At 40.3% G+C, this 20018-nt stretch overlaps 1 protein-coding gene across 5 annotated transcripts in view; it reads right to left on the bottom strand.

Annotated features, from left to right (window-relative positions):
• The window catches only part of KIAA1549 (KIAA1549 ortholog), a 2575340-nt gene that overhangs the window by 731714 nt on the left and 1823608 nt on the right, over nt 1-20018 (bottom strand). For all 5 annotated transcript variants that reach the window (XM_044088205.1, XM_044088206.1, XM_044088207.1 and 2 more), the window contains one exon: nt 16240-16442. In XM_044088205.1, the coding sequence (XP_043944140.1) occupies nt 16240-16442 (203 nt within the window). The remainder of the gene's footprint in view (nt 1-16239; nt 16443-20018) is intronic.

The raw sequence follows: 20018 nt of genomic DNA, 5'->3' as shown, positions 1-20018 counted from the left end.
GGTCAAACTGTATCACAGCAGAACAAAGTAATAACCACCCACCTCCCAGTATTTCATATACATCACTCTCAGACCAGTACTATTCAGTATTACCTTCCCAAACGTACCTTTATTTTCACTAAACTATTAAATTTACACACACACACACACACACACACACACACATTCACACCTTGCCATTATACCTCCAATATCTTTCCTACTTTTACTGCAACATGTTACCACCAGACAAACCAATCTGTCATATCCAAAAACAATTAAAGTACACTCATAAAATGAGACATTTGCACTATTAGCATATGGTAGCCATATCTGAGAAGTCTCTCTTTTTCTTCAAAAGGCAGATGCCAACAGTTGTAACTCACTTGCCATGTGTTGCTTTTCTTATATAAATTAACAAACAATCAACCTCAAGCTTTTGAAACTGAATAATGGATAGTCAATTTCTTTACTTAAATAGGCAAAACACTTTGGAAATGTAATATGAGCCATCTGTACTATTAACACATTGTAGCCATGGCTGAGTAGTCTCTCTTCAAAAGGTGGCTACCAGCACTTATAATTCACTGACCTTGGGTAAATGTCCTTATACGAATTAACAATCAATCACAAGGTTTTGAAACCGAATAATAGAATCCTTTACTTAAAAAAACTGGACAAACCACTTTGGAATTAATTATACAGAAAAACACATCTTAGAAATTAAATATGCAAACAAATATACTCTTGTACAAAGAAATATAAGATAAATGATTCCAGTTATTCCCATTAGGGTTACTGGAATACAAAGAATTATACTGGCAGATAGTTTTGGAATGTAATAAACCTCCAGGTTTACACGATTTTTTATCTATTAAGCCAGTATTAAAATTGAGATCTGCTAAACTTTGAGACACCAATTGTATTTACCACTAAAGTCACTAGATGGCAGTATTGTCCCACATAGCCCGAGCTAGATAAATCAGTGATTTTAAATGTTAGTTATTGGTGTAATGAATTATATGTTTTTTAATTACAATGGAATCAATCATGCATATTTTTGGTTTTGTATACATTTTTAACTTCAATTTTGAACATGTACCTATAAGTACTATATTTAGAAATGAGTCTGTTTCTTTATATGGTTCATTGTATTAATTGCTTGTTGTTTTTAAATGGATTGACAATCAAATTGCTAATTGGATAGTGTATATAAGTTGGCAATTAATTTTACTTGTTGTATTGATTCTGATGAAGACCTTTGTCGAAAACGTACTAGGATAATTGTGTTATTTCTACCACATCGTGTTATAAGAATAAATTCTTTTGAGTTTCCAGCTGTGTTGCGGGCTTCCCTTGTGGTTGTTTGGGCAATTTTTTACGTTTACCATTAGGGTAATATATAATTACTGACCATGAGATGGGCAAGATTTATCTATAATCAAATGTGATAGGTTATTCTGAGCACAAAAAGGGAAACTCTCTGGCTTAAAATTGCCCGCAACGGCAGCTAGCCTAGTACTTGCCTATGAACCTATAAAAGGTTTTAAACTTAAATACGGAATTAGAAAAACACTGATTATCACCTATATGATCCTAACACTACCAATAACTGAAGATAAATGTAATCTATATACCTCTGGCTTTAAAGATCATTCAGCAGTTGCAAAAGATTCACACTCATAAGCTCCTTGACTCTGAACAGTCCAAGCAAAAGGCAGACCCTAGTAGAAGTGTACTGCTACACTGAAGTTTTACAGAACAGTCATATCACATAAAAGAAATCCACAGTGGTGTCTTGGAAGTTTTACAGAACAGTCATATCACATAAAAGAAATCCACAGTGGTGTCTTGGAATGAAACAACATCAGGAAATATTTTGGTTAGCACCATCTTTAAGAGGGTCTATATTAGTCCATCGAAACGGCTGAATATAGAATATCAGATGTTCGAACTGTAAAGTTCGAACACTGGTAATTGCGAAGCTGCGGCACACTGAATTCTTTCCCAGAGAAAGAATTCGGAGGGCCGTTTCTGTGGCTTTGTGCGTATCAGGACTGTGGTGGGAAGTCACAGGTCGGGTTAAGGTAAGTGTGCGAATGTGTGGATGTTAGGGTTAGGGCGCAGGTTAGGTGAGTTATGGACAGGGTACGGGTGAGGTGGTTGTGCGACAGTGAAAGACTTTAGGGTTAGGGCAGGATAGGTGAGTAAGGGAGTGGGTAAGGTGAGTGTGTGGTAGTTCCGAACCTTAGGGTTAGGGTTGGGTTAAGGTAAGTGGATAGCTAGTAATGTATGTATGGTTTAATGTAGGGTTTTGTGAAGTGTATGTGTGTGGATTATGTATTTTGGTGTGCTTGTGTTGTGTGTATTTTTGTTGGAACAGCAAATTTTTTCCCTGGGAAAAAAATTTGCGGTTTTGAGTGTTCGATGTTGTGGCGTTTTGGGTGAAATGGTTCGATATTAGAACATTCAAAGTAGTAATACTTCGATGTTCTAATATAGACCCTCTTTAAGACAACCTCCTCTTTATGAATGTGTTACATGTTGCCTGGCCTGGGTCTTTTCTACCTACTGGGTTAAATTTTAAATCCCAATAACATCATCACATCATCAAAGCAAAGTTGCGTACATATCCAGAAAGTTTTAACACCAATACGCTAATATTGCTTTTGACAGGGATGACTATTCTAAGGAGCTCTAAACTGTGTGTGTGTGTCTAAACTGTGTGTGTGTGTGTGTGTGTGTGTGTGTGTGTGTGTGTGTGTGTGTGTGTGTGTGTGTGTGTGTGTGTGTGTTTATAACAGATTAACAGCAAACAAAACAGCATGTCCAAACACTGATCTGTCTGAAACAGTTTCACTTTTCAAAGCTCTGATGTATTTTTACTGAAATAAAAAAATACAGTTTTTTAGTTTTTCATGTTTTCTCTAGCTTTAACAACTGCAAGTTTTGTACAGTGTCTCACTCTTCACAAATATGATGCAGCTTTACTGAGACAACAACTACAGGTTTTATACAGCTTTTTCCATGCACCAAATACTGAAGCATATCAAATTATTTTAAATACATCTTAGTAACATTACATTGTTTTTATGCATTCAAAGGGATGAACAACCCTGAATAACAGCCACATAAAAAATCAGGTATCTCAATCTGACTCTGCTTGAAAAACAAATAAAAAGCATGAACTGAAGGTACCCTCTCCTGAGAGATAAGAACACTCACTGGCAATTTTCTCAAAGACTGTATTACCCTCAAATACTTTGTAATACTAAAACAACTTAAGATATACTTTAAAAGTGAAAATAATTAAATATGTCATAATATTATGCTGCTACTCACTACTGTCAAAGAACTACACAGAAAATAAGGAAATTTCCTTACACAAATGTTCCCACCGAGTCATACAAAAGTACTGATGCTTCAGTCAGGACTTTCATCCCCTTCCTGCAGCCATAATTTATCACTGTACTCAAATGTTTCAGTGCTCATTTTAGTCTAGCAATTTAACCTGCAGAAAGAGGCTTATTCTTTGTTAGATGAGTTACAGGTCATACGGATATGTGCTTGGCACATTTATGTTCACAGGAATACTGGCATAGTATCTATGATCCCTTGAACAACAAACGTTAAACATATTTACTAATTTAGTAAATTTCACAATGTATGCATTTGGGTATAAGAAAGTCACTTGGCTTACAGCAGACCGCTAACTGCCTCCTTACCCCCTTTTAAAAACTCTCTGTAGAATTTCAACAATGGAAAACATGAACATACCTTATAAAACACCATTGATTTACAAATCACGCACTTCGGACAAAATTGTTACTGTTCATTTTAAGGTGTGAGTAATGCACATTGATTATACAGGTCTGGACAATTCTCAAAAAGAAGATGAGTATGCAATTATTTTTCAAAGTGTTGGACTGCTATCAGCACACCAGTCAATCACAATCAGGACAAATGCAACTCACCAAAAATAAAAATCTGCATAAAATGTGCTTATCTAATAGCATAATTCCACCCACTTCCAGTAAGACCATTCTACACCCCCGCTCAGAAGCACAAGTTGAAAAACTGAGAGTGATAATATGCTGCACAATGTACCATATTTTACTATGAGACAAATGACATGACAGCACTGCAGATTAACCATGTTTTACTCAGGTTAAGCTTTGACTATATGACTGATGCTTATTGACAGAGAATTTTGGATGCATAGCTGCAGCATATTTTCCCATTTCAGGGAATGGCTGCTGACAATAACCCTTTCAAATGATTGTATTTTATTTTTGATGAAAAGAAAATGTAAAAGGTCTGCTCACCAACAAATTCCAGACATAAAATATATTTTTTAAATCACTGGAACACCAGGAGCCAGCATTACAGTAGTATCATAGCCACAGCCAACTGGATCCCCATTCATATGTAAGCCTAATTCCAGACAGATGTGTTAATTTACAAGTTCCTCACTTGAATCACTGTATTTGTCTACACACCACTGTAAGACTAAAAACATTCACTCATAGCTATTAATGGTAAATGGATTCATGGTTGGGTTGAGGTAAGTGTGCGAATGTGTGGATGCTAGGGTTAGGTGAGTTAGGGACAGGGCACAGGTGAGGTGGGTGTGCGATAGTGAAAGACTTTAGGGTTAGGGCAGGATAGGTGAGTTAGGGAGCGGGTAAGGTGAGTGTGTGGTAGTTACGGACCTTAGGGTTAGGGTTGGGTTAAGGTAAGCGGATAGCTAGTAGTGTATGTATGGTTTAGTGTAGGGTTTTGTGAAGTGTATGTGTGTGGATTAAGTATTTTGGTGTGCTTGTGTTGTGTGTATTTTTGTTGGAACAGCAATTTTTTCCCCTGGGAAAAAAATTTGCTGTTTTGAGTGTTCGATGTTGTGGCATTTTGGGTGAAATGGTTCGATATTAGAACATTCGAAATAGTAATGCTTCAATGTTCTAATATAGAACCTCTTTAAGACAACCTCCTCTTTATGAAAGTGTTACATGTTGCCTGGCCTGGGTCTTTTCTACCTACTGGGTCAAATTTTAAATCCCAATAACATCATCACATCATCAAAGCAAAGTTGCGTACATATCCAGAAAGTTTTAACACCAATACGCTAATATTGCTTTTGACAGAGATGACTATTCTAAGGAGCTCTAAACTGTGTGTGTGTGTGTGTGTGTGTGTGTGTGTGTGTGTGTGTGTGTGTGTGTGTGTGTGTGTGTGTGTGTTTATAACAGATTAACAGCAAACAAAACAGCATGTCCAAACACTGATCTGTCTGAAACAGTTTCACTTTTCAAAGCTCTGATGTATTTTTACTGAAATAAAAAAATACAGTTTTTTAGTTTTTCATGTTTTCTCTAGCTTTAACAACTACGAGTTTTGTACAGTGTCTCACTCTTCACAAATATGATGCATCTTTACTGAGACAACAACTACAGGTTTTATACAGCTTTTTCCATGCACCAAATACTGAAGCATATCAAATTATTTTAAATGTATCTTAGTAACATTACATTGTTTTTATGCATTCAAAGGGATGAACAACCCTGAATAACAGCCACATAAAAAATCAGGCATCTCAATCTGACTCTGCTTGAAAAACAAATAAAAAGCATGAACTGAAGGTACCCTCTCCTGAGAGATAAGAACACTCACTGGCAATTTTCTCAAAGACTGCATTACCCTCAAATACTTTGTAATACTAAAACAACTCAAGATATACTTTAAAAGTGAAAATAATTAAATATGTCATAATATTATGCTGCTACTCACTACTGTCAAAGAACTACACAGAAATAAGGAAATTTCCTTACAAAAATGTTCCCACCGAGTCATACAAAAGTACTGATGCTTCAGTCAGGACTTTCATCCCCTTCTTGCAGCCAGAATTTATCACTGTACTCAAATGTTTCAGTGCTCATTTTAGTCTAGCAGTTTAACCTGCAGAAAGAGGCTTATTCTTTGCTAGATGAGTTACGGGTCATATGGATAAGTGCTTGGCACATTTATGTTCACAAGAATACTGGCATAGTATCTATGATCCCTTGAACAACAAACTTTAAACATATTTACTAATTTAGTAAATTTCACAATGTATGCATCTGGGTATAAGAAAGTCACCTGCCTTACAGCAGACAGCTAACTGCCTCCTTACCCCCTTTTAAAAACACTCTGTAGAATCTCAACAATGAAAAACATGAACATACCTTATAAAACACCACTGATATACAAATCACACACTTTGGACAAAATTGTTACTGTTCATTTTAAGTTGTGAATAATGCACATTGATAATACAGGTCTGCATAATTCTCAAAAAGAAGATGAGTATGCAATTATTTTTCAAAGTGTTGGACTGCTATCAGCACACCAGTCAATCACAATCAAGACAAATGCAACTCACCAAAAATAAAAATCTGCATAAAATGTGCTTATCTAATAGCATAATTCCACCCACTTCCAGTAAGACCATTCTACACCCCCGCTCAGAAGCACATATTGAAAAACTGAGAGTGATAATATGCTGCACAATGTACCATATTTTACTATGAGACAGATGACATGACAGCACTGCAGATTAACCATGTTTTACTCAGGTTAAGCTTTGACTATATGACTGATGCTTATTGACAGAGAATTTTGGATGCATAGCTGCAGCATATTTTCCCATTTCAGGGAATGGCTGCTGAAAATAACCCTTTCAAAAGATTGTATTTTATTTTTGATGAAAAGAAAATGTAAAAGGTCTGCTCACCAACAAATTCCAGACATAAAATATTTTTTTTAAAACACCGAAACACCAGGAGCCAGCATTACAGTAGTATCATAGCCACAGCCAACTGTATCCCCCATTCATATGTAAGCCTAATTCCAGACAGATGTGTTAATTTACAAGTTCCTCACTTGAATCACTGTATTTGTCTACACACAATTGTAAGACTAAAAACATTCACTGGAGTCTTCAGATTAGATGAAGCACAATGTCCTTCAAGTTGCTTGATATTTTGCAATCCTCATTATTCCAAATCATGCACTTCAATTTTTTTCCCTTACCTAGTCGTCCACAAATATAGAACTTTCAACCTGACACAGTAATACCCCAACCTAACATAACATTACTTATAAAGAAACTCATAAGACATACTAACTGCAGGTGCCAATGCTACATGCAAATGTCATTAGAACTACAGATCAATGAAAGCTAACTCCTCAAATCACAACTCCCCGAGTTTCCAGGGTCTATATTACATAGATGAAAAATCAAAATCTCGAACGCTCGGATGAGCGAAAATGCAGGTAATTGAAATCGCTAACCTCCCCTAAAAATATACTCCAACTCCGAAATCGCACTACAGTGAGGAAAGGGCAAATTTTCAGATCTTCACTGTACCACGATCTCACAATATTGATTTCAATTACCTGCATTTTCGCTCATCTGAGCATTTGAGATTTTGATTTTTCATCGTTCTGATAGAAACCCAGTGTTCATTCCCTGAAAATGCTTTGCCATTTCTATTAAAAAGTATTGCTAGGGAATTATGCAGACACTAAGTGCAATTTCTAGGTGTTTGGCCTCTTCTGTTTCTCCATTGCATTGCAACGGTGGAGTTTTTGTGCAGTTCTTTTCAGTAGGTTGAGTTTCAGGGAGTCAAGGTTTATGGAATTTGCATTTATCCAGTCACAGTGGAAGCTGCAGATGTAACATTCAGGTAGACAGCAAAAACTGTCTGCCACATGTATGTATCCTCCAAAGCCCATTATTTTAAATAATATGTGGTTCTGATCCTATGCTGCACAACAAATGTCATATGCTACAAAGCAGGAAAATGAGACTTTACTGTTAGAAGCAAGAGGTATGAAAATAGGCACTTACACTAGAAATTCAGCTACGCCACCTATTAATAGGAAGTACTTGGCTGGCACAGCAGATTATAATAATCTGAAATATGGATTCTGATAATAATACAAGCATTTCCACTTAGCGTCTCCTTTAGAACCTGCTTTGAGCTGAGTGACTTTGAGATGAATAATGATTTGCTGCACCTCACTGACTGCAAACACAATGCACTTTTCAAATCAGATTATGGATTTATGTATGAATTTCACTAGATAGCTAATAATGTGTCTGATTTTAGTACAAGCAAAAAACCTAAATTTTCCTCATTTTTAATTCATTGGTGATGGCATCTGGGTACAGTTATATAATTGGAAACTGCAGCCCTGATCTGTGTAACCACTGAAAGAGTCACAGTACAACATACATCAATCTGCTAGTCCAAACAACAGACAAAAAAGAATACGTAGTCAACTGCTGTGTGACTGCTCTTGTCATTAATGCCGTCTTCCTCTAGCTACACAAAGTGCTGCTCACCTTTCAAAGCTGAATCTCAAGTTAAAATCCAAAACGTTTAGCCATCTATGTGTCCCCTGGTACAGTTACACAGATGATAAAAAAAAGAAGTTATGTACCTACCATAACGTTCCATGTTTGTAGTCCATCTCACCCTTCATTCTTACATATGGGTTCTGAGCCGATCCTCGGCTCCGACTTGGCCTATTACAAAGCTCAAAGTCTTCTAGTTGGCTTGTGGCTAGGTAAATATCCCATGGTGCACCAGTATAACCCCCAGATCTTGTTTGCTGCTAAACTATAGAAAGACAGAACAAAAACTATCCAAAAAGAACAACAATAATAAAAGGTCTCCACCTGTTATGAAAATTTTTTCTGTCTCCAGATACTTCCAGGAAGGGGGTAGGAAGATGTATTCGTAAGAATGAAGGGTGAGATGGACTACAAACATGGAACGTTATGGTGAGTACATAACTTCTTTATGTTCTGTAGTCCTATCTCGCCTTCATTCGTACATATGGGACAGCATCCCTAGCACCTTATTCTTGGGTAGCTCACGGAAAAATACTCCTGAGTACCGTGGAACCAAAGGAGGCTCTACCCCTAGAGGTCAAATCCAATTTGTAATGAGTAATAAAGGTGTGAGGGGTATCCCAGGTTGCTGCTGCACAAATATTATCAATTGGAACCTTGGCTTGGAAAGCTACAGAAGTAGACTGGGATCTGGTAGAATGAGCCTTAATCTTGAATGGTAAAGGCTTTCCATCGGAAGAATAAATGTATATACAACTGGAAATCCAATTCAAAAGGGTCACTTTGGAAACTGAGAGACCTAATCTGGAGTCGGAGAAGGAAACACACAATTGGTCAGACTTCCTGAATTCCTTGGTCTGGTGTAGATAGAACCGTAATTGTCTGTGAACATCCAACTGATGAAATCTGTATTCTGCTGCATTGGAATGATTAGGAAAGAACTCCAGAAGCTCTATAGTTTGGTTCAAGTTATTATGAGAGCACACCTTAGGGAAAAAAGATGGATTTGTGCAAAGAGATATGCTATCTTCGTGGAAAATCAAATAAGGGGCTTGACAGACAATGCTTGTAACTCTGATACTCATCTAGCAGATACGATGGCCACCAGAAACAGTCTTCCAAGACAGAACCTTCAACGAACATGAATGAGCAGATTCAAATAGTGGAGACATTAATTTGGATAGGGAAAAGTTTAGATCCTAAGAAGCTACTAGTTCCTGAAAGGGAGGTCTCAGTAAGGTAGCACCTTTAAGGAAGGTTTTCCACAATCTGTGTGACATCAGATTAGACTCATGTTGACCCAAATGAAAATTTGATATTGCTGCCAACTGAACCCTAATTGTGGCAGCAGCAGAAGCCTGGTGAAAAAGTTCAGACAAGAATTCCAAAACCGCCGGAATGGATGCGGTGTAAGGGTCGACATTCCTTTCCTCAGCTCAGATAGAAAACCTTCTCCATTTGCTGGTGTATAACTTTCTAGTGGAGGGTGTGTGAGAAGATGTGAGAATGTGGGCCACAGTGGGTGAAAAATCATGAAGCCTGACTAGGGATGGAACTGGAGCAGCCAAGCTGTCAAATTGAGGGTGTGGGGGCTGGGATGAAGAGAGCCTGACATGTGCGTCAAAAGATCTGGCACTGGGTCCAGAGTCCATGGATCGTCTAGTAGATGAGGCCCGAGAAAAGGGAACCAAACCTGACGAGTCCAGTAAGGAGTGATGAGAATCAATTTGCTTCCCAACAGTTTCACTTTCTGAATCACCTTGGATATGAGAGGAAAGGGCGGGAGAGCATAAAGGAGACCCATGGGCCAATTGTGCACAACTGCGTCTCTCTGTGACTCCCCTGGAGGGGGGATAAGAGAAAAGTAGCTGCTGCATTTGGAGTTGATCGGACTGGCGAAAAGATCGCAGCAAGGCTGTCCCCATCTGCGGAAAATCTGTTCTGCTATTTCCTGCTACAGAGACCACTCATGAGGTATCAAGATTGCCTGGCTGAGTTTGTTGGCTATCACGTTGGTTGTCCCTGGGATGTGCATTGCTACTAGAAAGCACTGGGAAGATATCACCCACTTCCAAACACGAATAGCCTCTCGACAAAGGGGGTAAGATCTGGTTCCACCTTGTTTGTTGAGATATCGTCGCAAGAGGAAGAAGGTCGTGGAGTGCTTGCAATGCCAGAAGCACCACCCTCATCGCTAGAACACTGATATGCAGGTGAGCCTCGTGATCTTGCCATGTGCCTTAGACAGTCCTGCCTAGATAATGCCCCCCCACCCTATCTGTGAGGCATCCATGGTCACAATAGCAATGGGTTGGTGAGGAAGGAATGGGATGCCTACCGTTAGTTGGTTGGGTTGGATCCACCAACGGAGGTCCTCTTTGCAGGACTCTTTCAAAATGATGTGGTGGGATAGAGGCAGTTGTTGGAAGGACCACTGGGATGATAGGAGCCACTGAAGATTCCGCATGTGTAATCTGGCAAGAAGAACTAGCAATATGCTGGAGGCCATGGTCCCTAAGAGTTTCAGCACTGTCTTTGCCTTGACTTTCCTGAGGGGGAGTAGACAAAGGACTTGTTGTATAAGGTTCTGTGCTCTTTCTGCTGGAAGACGAGCTAACATGGCAACTGTGTCTATTTCTGCGCCTATAAAAGTCACAAACTAAAAGGGCCCTAAGGCAGACTTTTTCCAATTTATAGTAATCCACAACAGGGCACAAAGATGGATAGTGGAATCTTTGGTTTGAAGAAGTAGATGCCTGGTGGAGGTGGTCAGGAGCCAGTCGCCCAGGTACAGAAACATTTGGAATCCTAGACATCTCAGGTGAGCTGTCACTACTGCCATACACTTGGTGAACACCCTGGGAGCTGTGGTGAGACCAAAGAGCAGAGGGCAAAACTGGTAGTGACTGGCTCTCAGCCTGAAGTGTAGATGGCTCCTCGATGCTCTGTCCATTTTTATGTGGTAGTATGCATCTTGGAGGTCTAGTGAGCACTTCCAAATGTATTTCCCTAACAGAGGGAGTATAGACTGCAGTGTCAACATTCAGAACTCGTCCTTCTTTACAGATTCATTTCATTTGCTGAGGTCCAAGATGGGCCTCCAGTCCCCTGTATGTTTTGGCACTAAAAAGAATCTGGAGTAAGTTCCGAATCCTACCTGGTCTGCGGGGATGGTTTGGATGACTCTGTTTGCGAGCAACTTGCTCACTTCTACAGTTGCTTGATCCCTCTGATTGGGTGGAACATCCAGCATCCTCTTGGGAATATGAGGTGGAAGAGAAAAGGGTATGGAATAACCTCTGGTGATAATTCTTTGTACCCATTTGTCTCAGGTGATGCTTAGCCAGGCTTCTGGATATAAAGAAATGTGACCCCGACTGGTTCCAGAGAAGCACAGCCGAGCCCCACATCAGGAGCGCTAATAGGGCCGACCTCAAAATGAATCATGGCCTCCCTGGTTTTGCGGTCTGCCCCTGCCTCTAGGGTGACGTCTACCATTTGCTCCTCCTCCTCCTCTGCCTCTGAAGGAGGAGTCACCTTGTGCATCCAGGAAAAATCTCTGGGACTTCCTGAACCACATTTTACAACCTCTCTGACCCTTGGGGTATGGTCTAGAAGGGACGGTAAAACATACTCCCACGGCAGAGAGCGTTTTCCCTTCTTGTTCACACCAGGTGAGTGTGTCTTTACCTTAGGTCCAAACATGGAAGAACTGTCAAAGGGGGTGTTGGTAAAGGTAGACTCGAACAGCTCGCAAAATTACAAAAGCGCATCCAGGAATGCCTCCTAAGGGAAACTCCTGAACCCGGTGCCCTGCTCGCTCCATCGGCTGCATAAAAAATCAGCCTCATGGAGGAGTTCACAATGGAATTCAAGGTGGACAACTGAGCAGACACCTTATCAGGGACTCCTTCAGTAGATGTACCTTGTAGAGTCTCTCCCAACTCCTTAAGGAAATCTCTCTGAAGCCTTGTAAAATGTGTTAGGTAGTTCAGTGATCTGAGAGTGAATGCCGCTGATGAAACGATACACTTCCCGTATCTGTCCATCGTTCGAGACTCCTTGTTCAGCGGATGGACAGATGAAGAAGTCTCTACTAGTTCCTTCTTAGTGGCCGCGACCACCACCATGGCATCTATAGGAAAGCCCTTGGACAAAAATTCCTTCTCCTTGGGGGCTGACAAAAATTTATTGGGTCTCCTGGGGACTGGCTCCACAGCATCAGGAGTCTGTCACACCTTTTGACTAACAAAGTCTAGAAGTTCGTTGAAATGTAGAGACACCCAAGAGGCTGAAGGTTGAGACCTGAAAGCTTTCAGGTACACCGACTCCTCATCAGAAGGGGTAACAGTGGGCCAGCCGCACCTCTGCTTAAGGATCTCTAAGATGTCTACAAAGGAGACATCATGACAGGATGACTTGGGGGATCCTTCTGACTCGAGGTCAGTGTCTGAGGTAAGAGACTCATCCTGGGAGTCTACATGCTTCCTCTTGCATGTCCTCTTCCGAGGGGGCTCCTCAGAAGGATATTCCGCGGAGGTCTCGGAAGAGTGGGGGCCACCAGCCGTAGGTGCTGAGATGGTGGTCAGTGCCTGAGGAGGAAGAGTGTTGTACCCCTGAGTGAAGCTGATGATCAGGACAGCACACTCCGCATCATCTTGAAGGCCGACCTCTCCGGGTCCAAAGACCTCCTCGGCTCCGAGGAGACAGAGGAAGTCATCGGCTCCAGACAGATGTAAGGTCTGAGGTCACCCTAGTTGATGCACTGAGAGGGAGACTCGGAACTGTAGAGGTCCAGGTCCAAGTGTCCCTGTTGGGGCCGACTGGAGAGCTTCGGCTCCTAGACACCTTGGACAGCACTGAAGGTGTCGGAGTGGAACTCGGCTCCGAGACAGCCTCGGGGGGAGCTGGAACCAAGGGTTCCACAACCAGCAGAACTGAGCCCTCCGGTTTTGAAAGCCCAGCATGGCTCAGAAGAGGAACTGCAGAAGGGGAAATGGACTCAAGTGGCTCTGGGACCGACTGGGTCAGAGCCAACAGCATTTTTGGCAAGGCAGACGACTTCAGGAGTCTCAGCACTACTCTCTCCACATCTTCTTCTTCTGATAGGCTCCTGGAAGATCTGGAAGACAGTGAGACAGATCTGGATCTCTGCAAGATAGGGGACCTTAAAGTTGGGGAGATCGGCAATGGATCTCGAGACCGACTCCGATGTTTGCTATCAGTAGTCGGCTCCGAAATGCATGGGGCCGACACCAGAGTCATAGTATCAACGGCCTCGATCAGTTCCAAGATCAGTGGAGCCGAGGAGGGAGAAGTCTTGTCTGGTTTCAAAAGTTTAGGAGGCGGTTCCAAAGCACTGGGTGGCACCAGGGAATGCCTCTTGGAAGGTTTTAGCCTTTTTCTTTTTTAGATGCATGAGATTTGGAGGAAGAAGACGAACTGGCCAACTCTTCCTCGAAAGAAGGCTTAAGGAGACATTTTAATATTAGTTTATTCTTCTACTCCTGTAAGACTCTGGCACTGAAAGAATGGCAAAACAAACATGTTTCTCGCAAATGGATGGCTCCGAGGCAATACACATGGTTACTGTGGCCATCGGTAATGGACATTTTCTGAGAGCATTTAACACATTTCTTAAACCCCCAGGGTTTATGATCTTTTGCCTCTTTAGACATGGTACGGAGATGCAGCAAAAAAGGCACAACCCAAACACAATGAGGACTTGGTCCTCTAACTTAAACAGGCCTAGCCCACACTGCATTAACAGTCACACCACCACAAGGACTAGGTCCTCTAATTCAAACAGGCCTAGCCCTGGGCAGAGAAAGAGAGAAAACTAGGTCCTCTAACCTAAATGGACCTAGAAAAGAGAAGACCAAAGGTCAGAAACTACCAAATACATTACACTACACTACACACACACACACACACACACACACACACACACACACACACACACACACACACACACACACACACACACACACCCACACACACAGACACACACAAAGTATAAGCCAGAAAATGTCCAACTGTCTGAGAGGAACTTTACTCAAACTCTATGAAGTAGAACCAAAAGTGTTGGAACTATCAAGAACCCTTGTCAACTAAATAGCTAAATATCCGAATAAAAACTAGGTGGAAATAGTCTAATGCTAACTCACTAATACTAATAAACACCACACACTAAAGAACACTGTACACGGAAAGGTTAAATTGAGCGCAAACGCACACCCTAACAGCAAGCACTAAATATTTAAGCAATAACTATTAAACTAATGAACTACCAACTCTCTAAGCTAATAATCACAGCAATAAACAACAAGGGCAAAACGCCCATTAAATAGAACAAACTGGCACACAGGATACCAAAGAGAACAACAAGGCCAATGGCCAACCAGTTCTCAACAATAATTATCTAAAGTGAAGAAGAAAACACTTCAGCAAAGACTGAAACTACATTAACGCTTGTAAAACACTAGCAAAGGCTGTATAACTTCAAATGTTAAACTGTAATATAGAAAAAAATAGCAAAATGTGTTAAACTTAGCCATGGCCAAGAAGAATATCTGAACTCATCGACACAGCAAAACGAGATCTGGGGGATTATACTGGTGCACCATGGGATGTCTACCTAGCCACGAACCATCTAGAAGACTTTGAGCTTTGTAATAGGCCGAGTCAGAGCCGAGGATCGGCTTCGAACCCATATGTAAGAATGAAGGTGAGACAGGTCTACAGAACATCAGAAGTTTGTACAAGAAGTAATGTACCTTTATTTTTCTATTCCTGGCTGTGCGTAGCTTGTTCTGTCTTTGCATCCGAGCCTTGTTTGCAGCCTTCTTACTCTGTCAGATGACTTAGATGAGGATGGAAAGGGTCACTGTTTTTAAACAAAAAAGTACACAAGAAAACACCTTGCTTTCACTCATTAATTATTTTTTTGACTTGCTGGCCTAATAGGAGATCTCACTGCTTGTACGCAGTCTCATTTCTCATATACAGTACAGTCGACAACAATGGATTGATGATGTGGTGGCTGGCAAGTAAAATGAAAAAAGCAGAATTTAAAGGGGCTACTCAAAATGTTGTAGCATCACATTACTTCACTACAGAATTTGGTATTTTCCACCAAATACACAACAGGTATGGCTAACAGTTCACTGTTTAAACTCACATGGTGGAAGGTCTTATATGTATCATTGTTATCTGTCTACTTACTCAGAAAATACTACCCTTAATTCTTCTACCTAAACTCTCACGGTGGAGAACAGATTTAAAGTATTGTGTTACATGTTTGCTAATACCTACTTTCAAAACTATTGTATTCCACACTACTTTCTGCACTTGTTGAGATTTGATCCCTGGATCTATAAATCAGTCTTTGGTTCCCTGGGCCTAACCTAGCTAACAAGAATGAACAAATAAAATCAAAAACTGGGTTCTATTTTACAGCTCAGTTGGTGGGTCCCTATTATTACATCAAAAGATCACATCATCGAATGGCATTTATCGAACAAGCCATTTGTCAAACCATTCTGACTGAGATCACATTACGGTAGGGATCAGGAAAGTTGCCCTTTCCCCATTGTAGTGTAATCTCAGAGTTGGCATATATAATTAGTGGTGGGTGTGGGGGTTCGATGAATGGCATTTCCGATTAAATGCCGTTCGACAATGTGATTCTTTGATGATTTAATATAGACCCCAACTGGCAAACCGCATCCCCCCCCCCCAGCACAAAACTTCAGAGTTTAATATCATATGCAGAATGTAATTAAATATCAAAATGAGAGAAATCTTCCATTAGCTGTTAAGAAGGCACAAGTTCACAAAATGAGAGCTGTACTTTTCCTACTAACCTCCCCCTGTGTCGAACTCCTTTAGAGGGCTTGGAAGGTGTTCTGGACTTTGGACTTGGAACATCACCATTTTCAGAAAGAGCAGCATCTTTAACAGGTGTAGGCAAGGAAGCTGGTTCTTGTAGCACTAAAACATCATCTTTGTCTTGTTGTCCAAGGTGCTGCTTGGCAAAGTCAAAACCTTTTACAGTTGGAGCTTGCAGCTGTAAGAGAGTCACTATGTTAATGTTACTGTCACGTATTCAATAAAAAAGCACATTTTAAACATTACTGATGTAAACTGTACTGCCAGTATACAAACAAACATATTTTTGCTTTAATTACTATAAAATATTACAATGCTGACTTTCTGGATGTGCAGTGCTTGTTTTCTGTTCACATGCTATACACATTTGTTTGTGTACTACCTTTGATGAATGTTCTTTTCAAAATTATACCATTTCTCATACTACTGTTGTTTCATGCCATTTTGTGCTTACCAAATTCTGCACAAAGAAAAAATTATACAGCGTTTCATGTTGCCTAGTAGGGTACCAGCCAGTATATGAAGGTCAAAATCAGAGGTAGATATCATGGTTAAGTAGTGTGTTGAACTAGATATCTGTCAACAACTGTTTTTGTAGTAAGTACTTCCATAACAGCTACTATGTAAACAGTCTCTGAAAAGCATGTATTATTATTAGCAATGTTATTAGGTGAATTAGTACATAGGAATTATAGTTAAGCTCACCTACTGAATACTTTGCACTGCTTTAAGTTGACTTTAATGATATAAACACAGCTAGCCATTAAATGTACACTGTGGGCATTCTCTTGTTGACTGAAAGACAGCAAACAGTTTATAGATGTTACAATGAACAGGTAACTTGCTAAGCACATGCAGCAGTTAGGAGAGACCACAGAAGTTCCTGACCAGGAAAATCCAGGGTCTCAAACACCTATCCTATACAGATAGGCTAAAAGCCCTGTCCCTCTACTCAGTCTCATACAGACTGCTCAGAGGTGACCTGTGTCTGGCATACAAGGCCATTTCAGACCCAGCCTTGATGGAGTTGCTGCATATCCATAAGAAACTCCACTCCTGCAACTCGCACGCAAGACCTTAACCTGGTCTGTGACATTAATAGAACTGGTTGACGAGATAGACTTGTGTCCCAAAGACTCCCTCTCCATGTCAAGCAGAGTACCTCTCTAGCCCTCTTTAAGAGGAACATGGACGACTGGATTGGAAACAGAAAATATACCCCTGGGATGCCACCTGTGTCCCTGCTGGACAGGGGAAACAGGTGCTGACTTTGAGGGAACATGGGCAAAATTCTTGGCTAGGCTTATAAGGGCCTCTGGGCCAATAGCTTAGTATCATCCTATGAACCTATGAACTTTCTACTGGTCTACTATGTACTATGGTCCAGTGCATTTTACAAGTTGTAGGTATTTCTGATGTAAGGTCATAATTCAAACCTGCACATAAACCTGCACCCCATCTTCCCAATTATATAATATATTGGGTTAAATACATCACTGGATACTAACTTTAATATCATCTCTAGGAAGCAAGACCCATGCAAGCAAGAGTATAATAGCCAGACTACCAATGGCCTACTTAACAAAATATAACAGTGTGCAGAGTAAAGGGAAACAACAAAGAGAAAAGAAACAGAATGAACAATTCCCTAAATCTTCAAAGCTTTACAGAAGGCTCAACATAGCTATCATAAGGAAGGCATCCCATAGCTATTGTTTTATCAGTATGGTCAAAGAAGGCTATATCAGATAATGTAGAAAACAGTCCTATATAGAGAGTTCAGATGTTTTCCCATTTTCTGTGATTGGTGAGATATATGGATGTCTTACCTATCGTCGAACTTACACAATGTCAACATCTCTTTGATCGACACCATTTGGTCGACATACCCAGATGGTCAACATCTCCATGAGATCACAATCTCTGGGAAGGGGAACATAACCTTTCCACAGGGACTGTTCAATCTTGGAGTTGGTATATATAATTAGCAGGGGGGTGTGGAGGTGCAGGGTATCTTGCCCCTAGAAAAAACACTTGTTTTGGTTTAGCTTGATCCGGGATAATCCGCACAGGATGAGCAGTATGTGTCAACATTCTGTGCTTCAACATTTCTGACGTCGACATTACAGACATCAATGATGTGTCCATTCAATGAAATGGAAAACACCCATGTGTATAGTAACATACATAAAAATTTTGTGAAAGGTGTCCATGCAAACAGCATACAAAATGCAACACTAGGGACTAACTCCACAGACAAAGAAGCATGAAGTGTGAAATGCTTACAAAATGACACATTGATAAGAATAAAAATAAATTGAATCAAACAGATATGCAACTACTAAAGATTTGGCTTTTTGCCTCAGACTCAGATCTACAACAGCTCACATTCAGTTTGGTCTATGCACAAAAGTAAGCTCTAAATGAGGATACAGATGGATAATGATGCACAAAATAGAAAGACAATGGAAAAGTGTATATTCCATTGTTTCTGCTACCTCCCAATAACTCACAAACACAAGGGAAGAACATGAATAACTAAAACACTAGCATGGTTCTATCATGGTAGGTTATATCATTGTGTCAGTTGTGGATGGTACAGGCAGATAAAGTCTTACAGCTCTGACTATGACCCATGGTGAAGACAGACTGCAGGTTTATAGGTAGTTAAGTATGCAGTCCATGAGACAATTAAGAAACCTAGCCGAAATAACTCCATTGCCCCAAAGCACTACATGGTTAAGTGAGTCATTCAGTGTCACACAGTAGGTAAATGAAGGTGGAAAGATTCAAACCCAATACCCTTGGGAAAGGAAACAGTTCATTAACAAGTCACAGCTTTTGTCATCTGTTTTAACTGCAAATTAGCAGTTTGGGTTTCTGGTGCAGCTGGCAGGGTAGGGCTGGTGTGTTCATGTTGAGGTGAGGGGGGAGTGAGAGTGAGCTAAACACAAAATGCAAGAGTGTCCTTGAAGTAGGGATTAGGATGCAAAAAAAAAAAAAAAAGATACAGATTCACCGAGTGACCAAAAGGTGGTAGCATTCATAGTGGGTGTGAAGTGCAGAAGCATCAACGTGTAAAAAGCACTGTATACACTGTTATAATGTGGTTTTGCTTATCCCATTACTCTTAGGGGGGCAGGGGTTAGGGCCTTCATAAATATCTTCAGAGCAAGAGTATCGATGAAAACTGAAGCAAATCCTCCACCCCCGATGGCTTTCACCTCCATTCTTATGAACCCAAGTCTGATAGGTGTAGATCAATATGTATGTATGCCTTTAGGAAGCTTTCTACTGGCTTGCACAAGTGTATAAATACTGAGCATGTGTGAGCTTGAATGCCATTTTGTAGTAAGCTGTGTAGTCTGTCAATCAGTTCATTTATACATTGTACTGCTGCTACTCATCCTGATGTATTTCTATGTAACTTCAGTTTGAGACCGAGAAGCACTCAGTTAAGACTTGAGGACTACAGAGGAATGAATCATCCCTACTGCACATATAACTCGCAAAACAGGTCAGAAACACATTTCAGGTATTAAACCTTGCTCAAACTATTTCTTATTCACAAAATAGGAAACGAGGCATTCAGAACACTCTAAACAAATTTCTAAGTAACAAAAATATCCGAAGCTATGCCATATTAATAGAAATATTTGAAATAACTATGTAAATGTTTCAAATAAAGTCTAAATTGCATAAAATGTAAACATAAGGAAACAACTACATTTTTTCACTAAGCACTACTTTTTCG

This window comes from Protopterus annectens, chromosome 11.part0 (assembly GCF_019279795.1).
Source record: "Protopterus annectens isolate FY-2018-M chromosome 11.part0, PAN1.0, whole genome shotgun sequence".
Lineage (NCBI taxonomy): Eukaryota > Metazoa > Chordata > Ceratodontiformes > Protopteridae > Protopterus > Protopterus annectens.
Note: the sequence above shows the minus strand (reverse complement) of the source record. Positions and strands in the feature narration are given on the sequence as shown.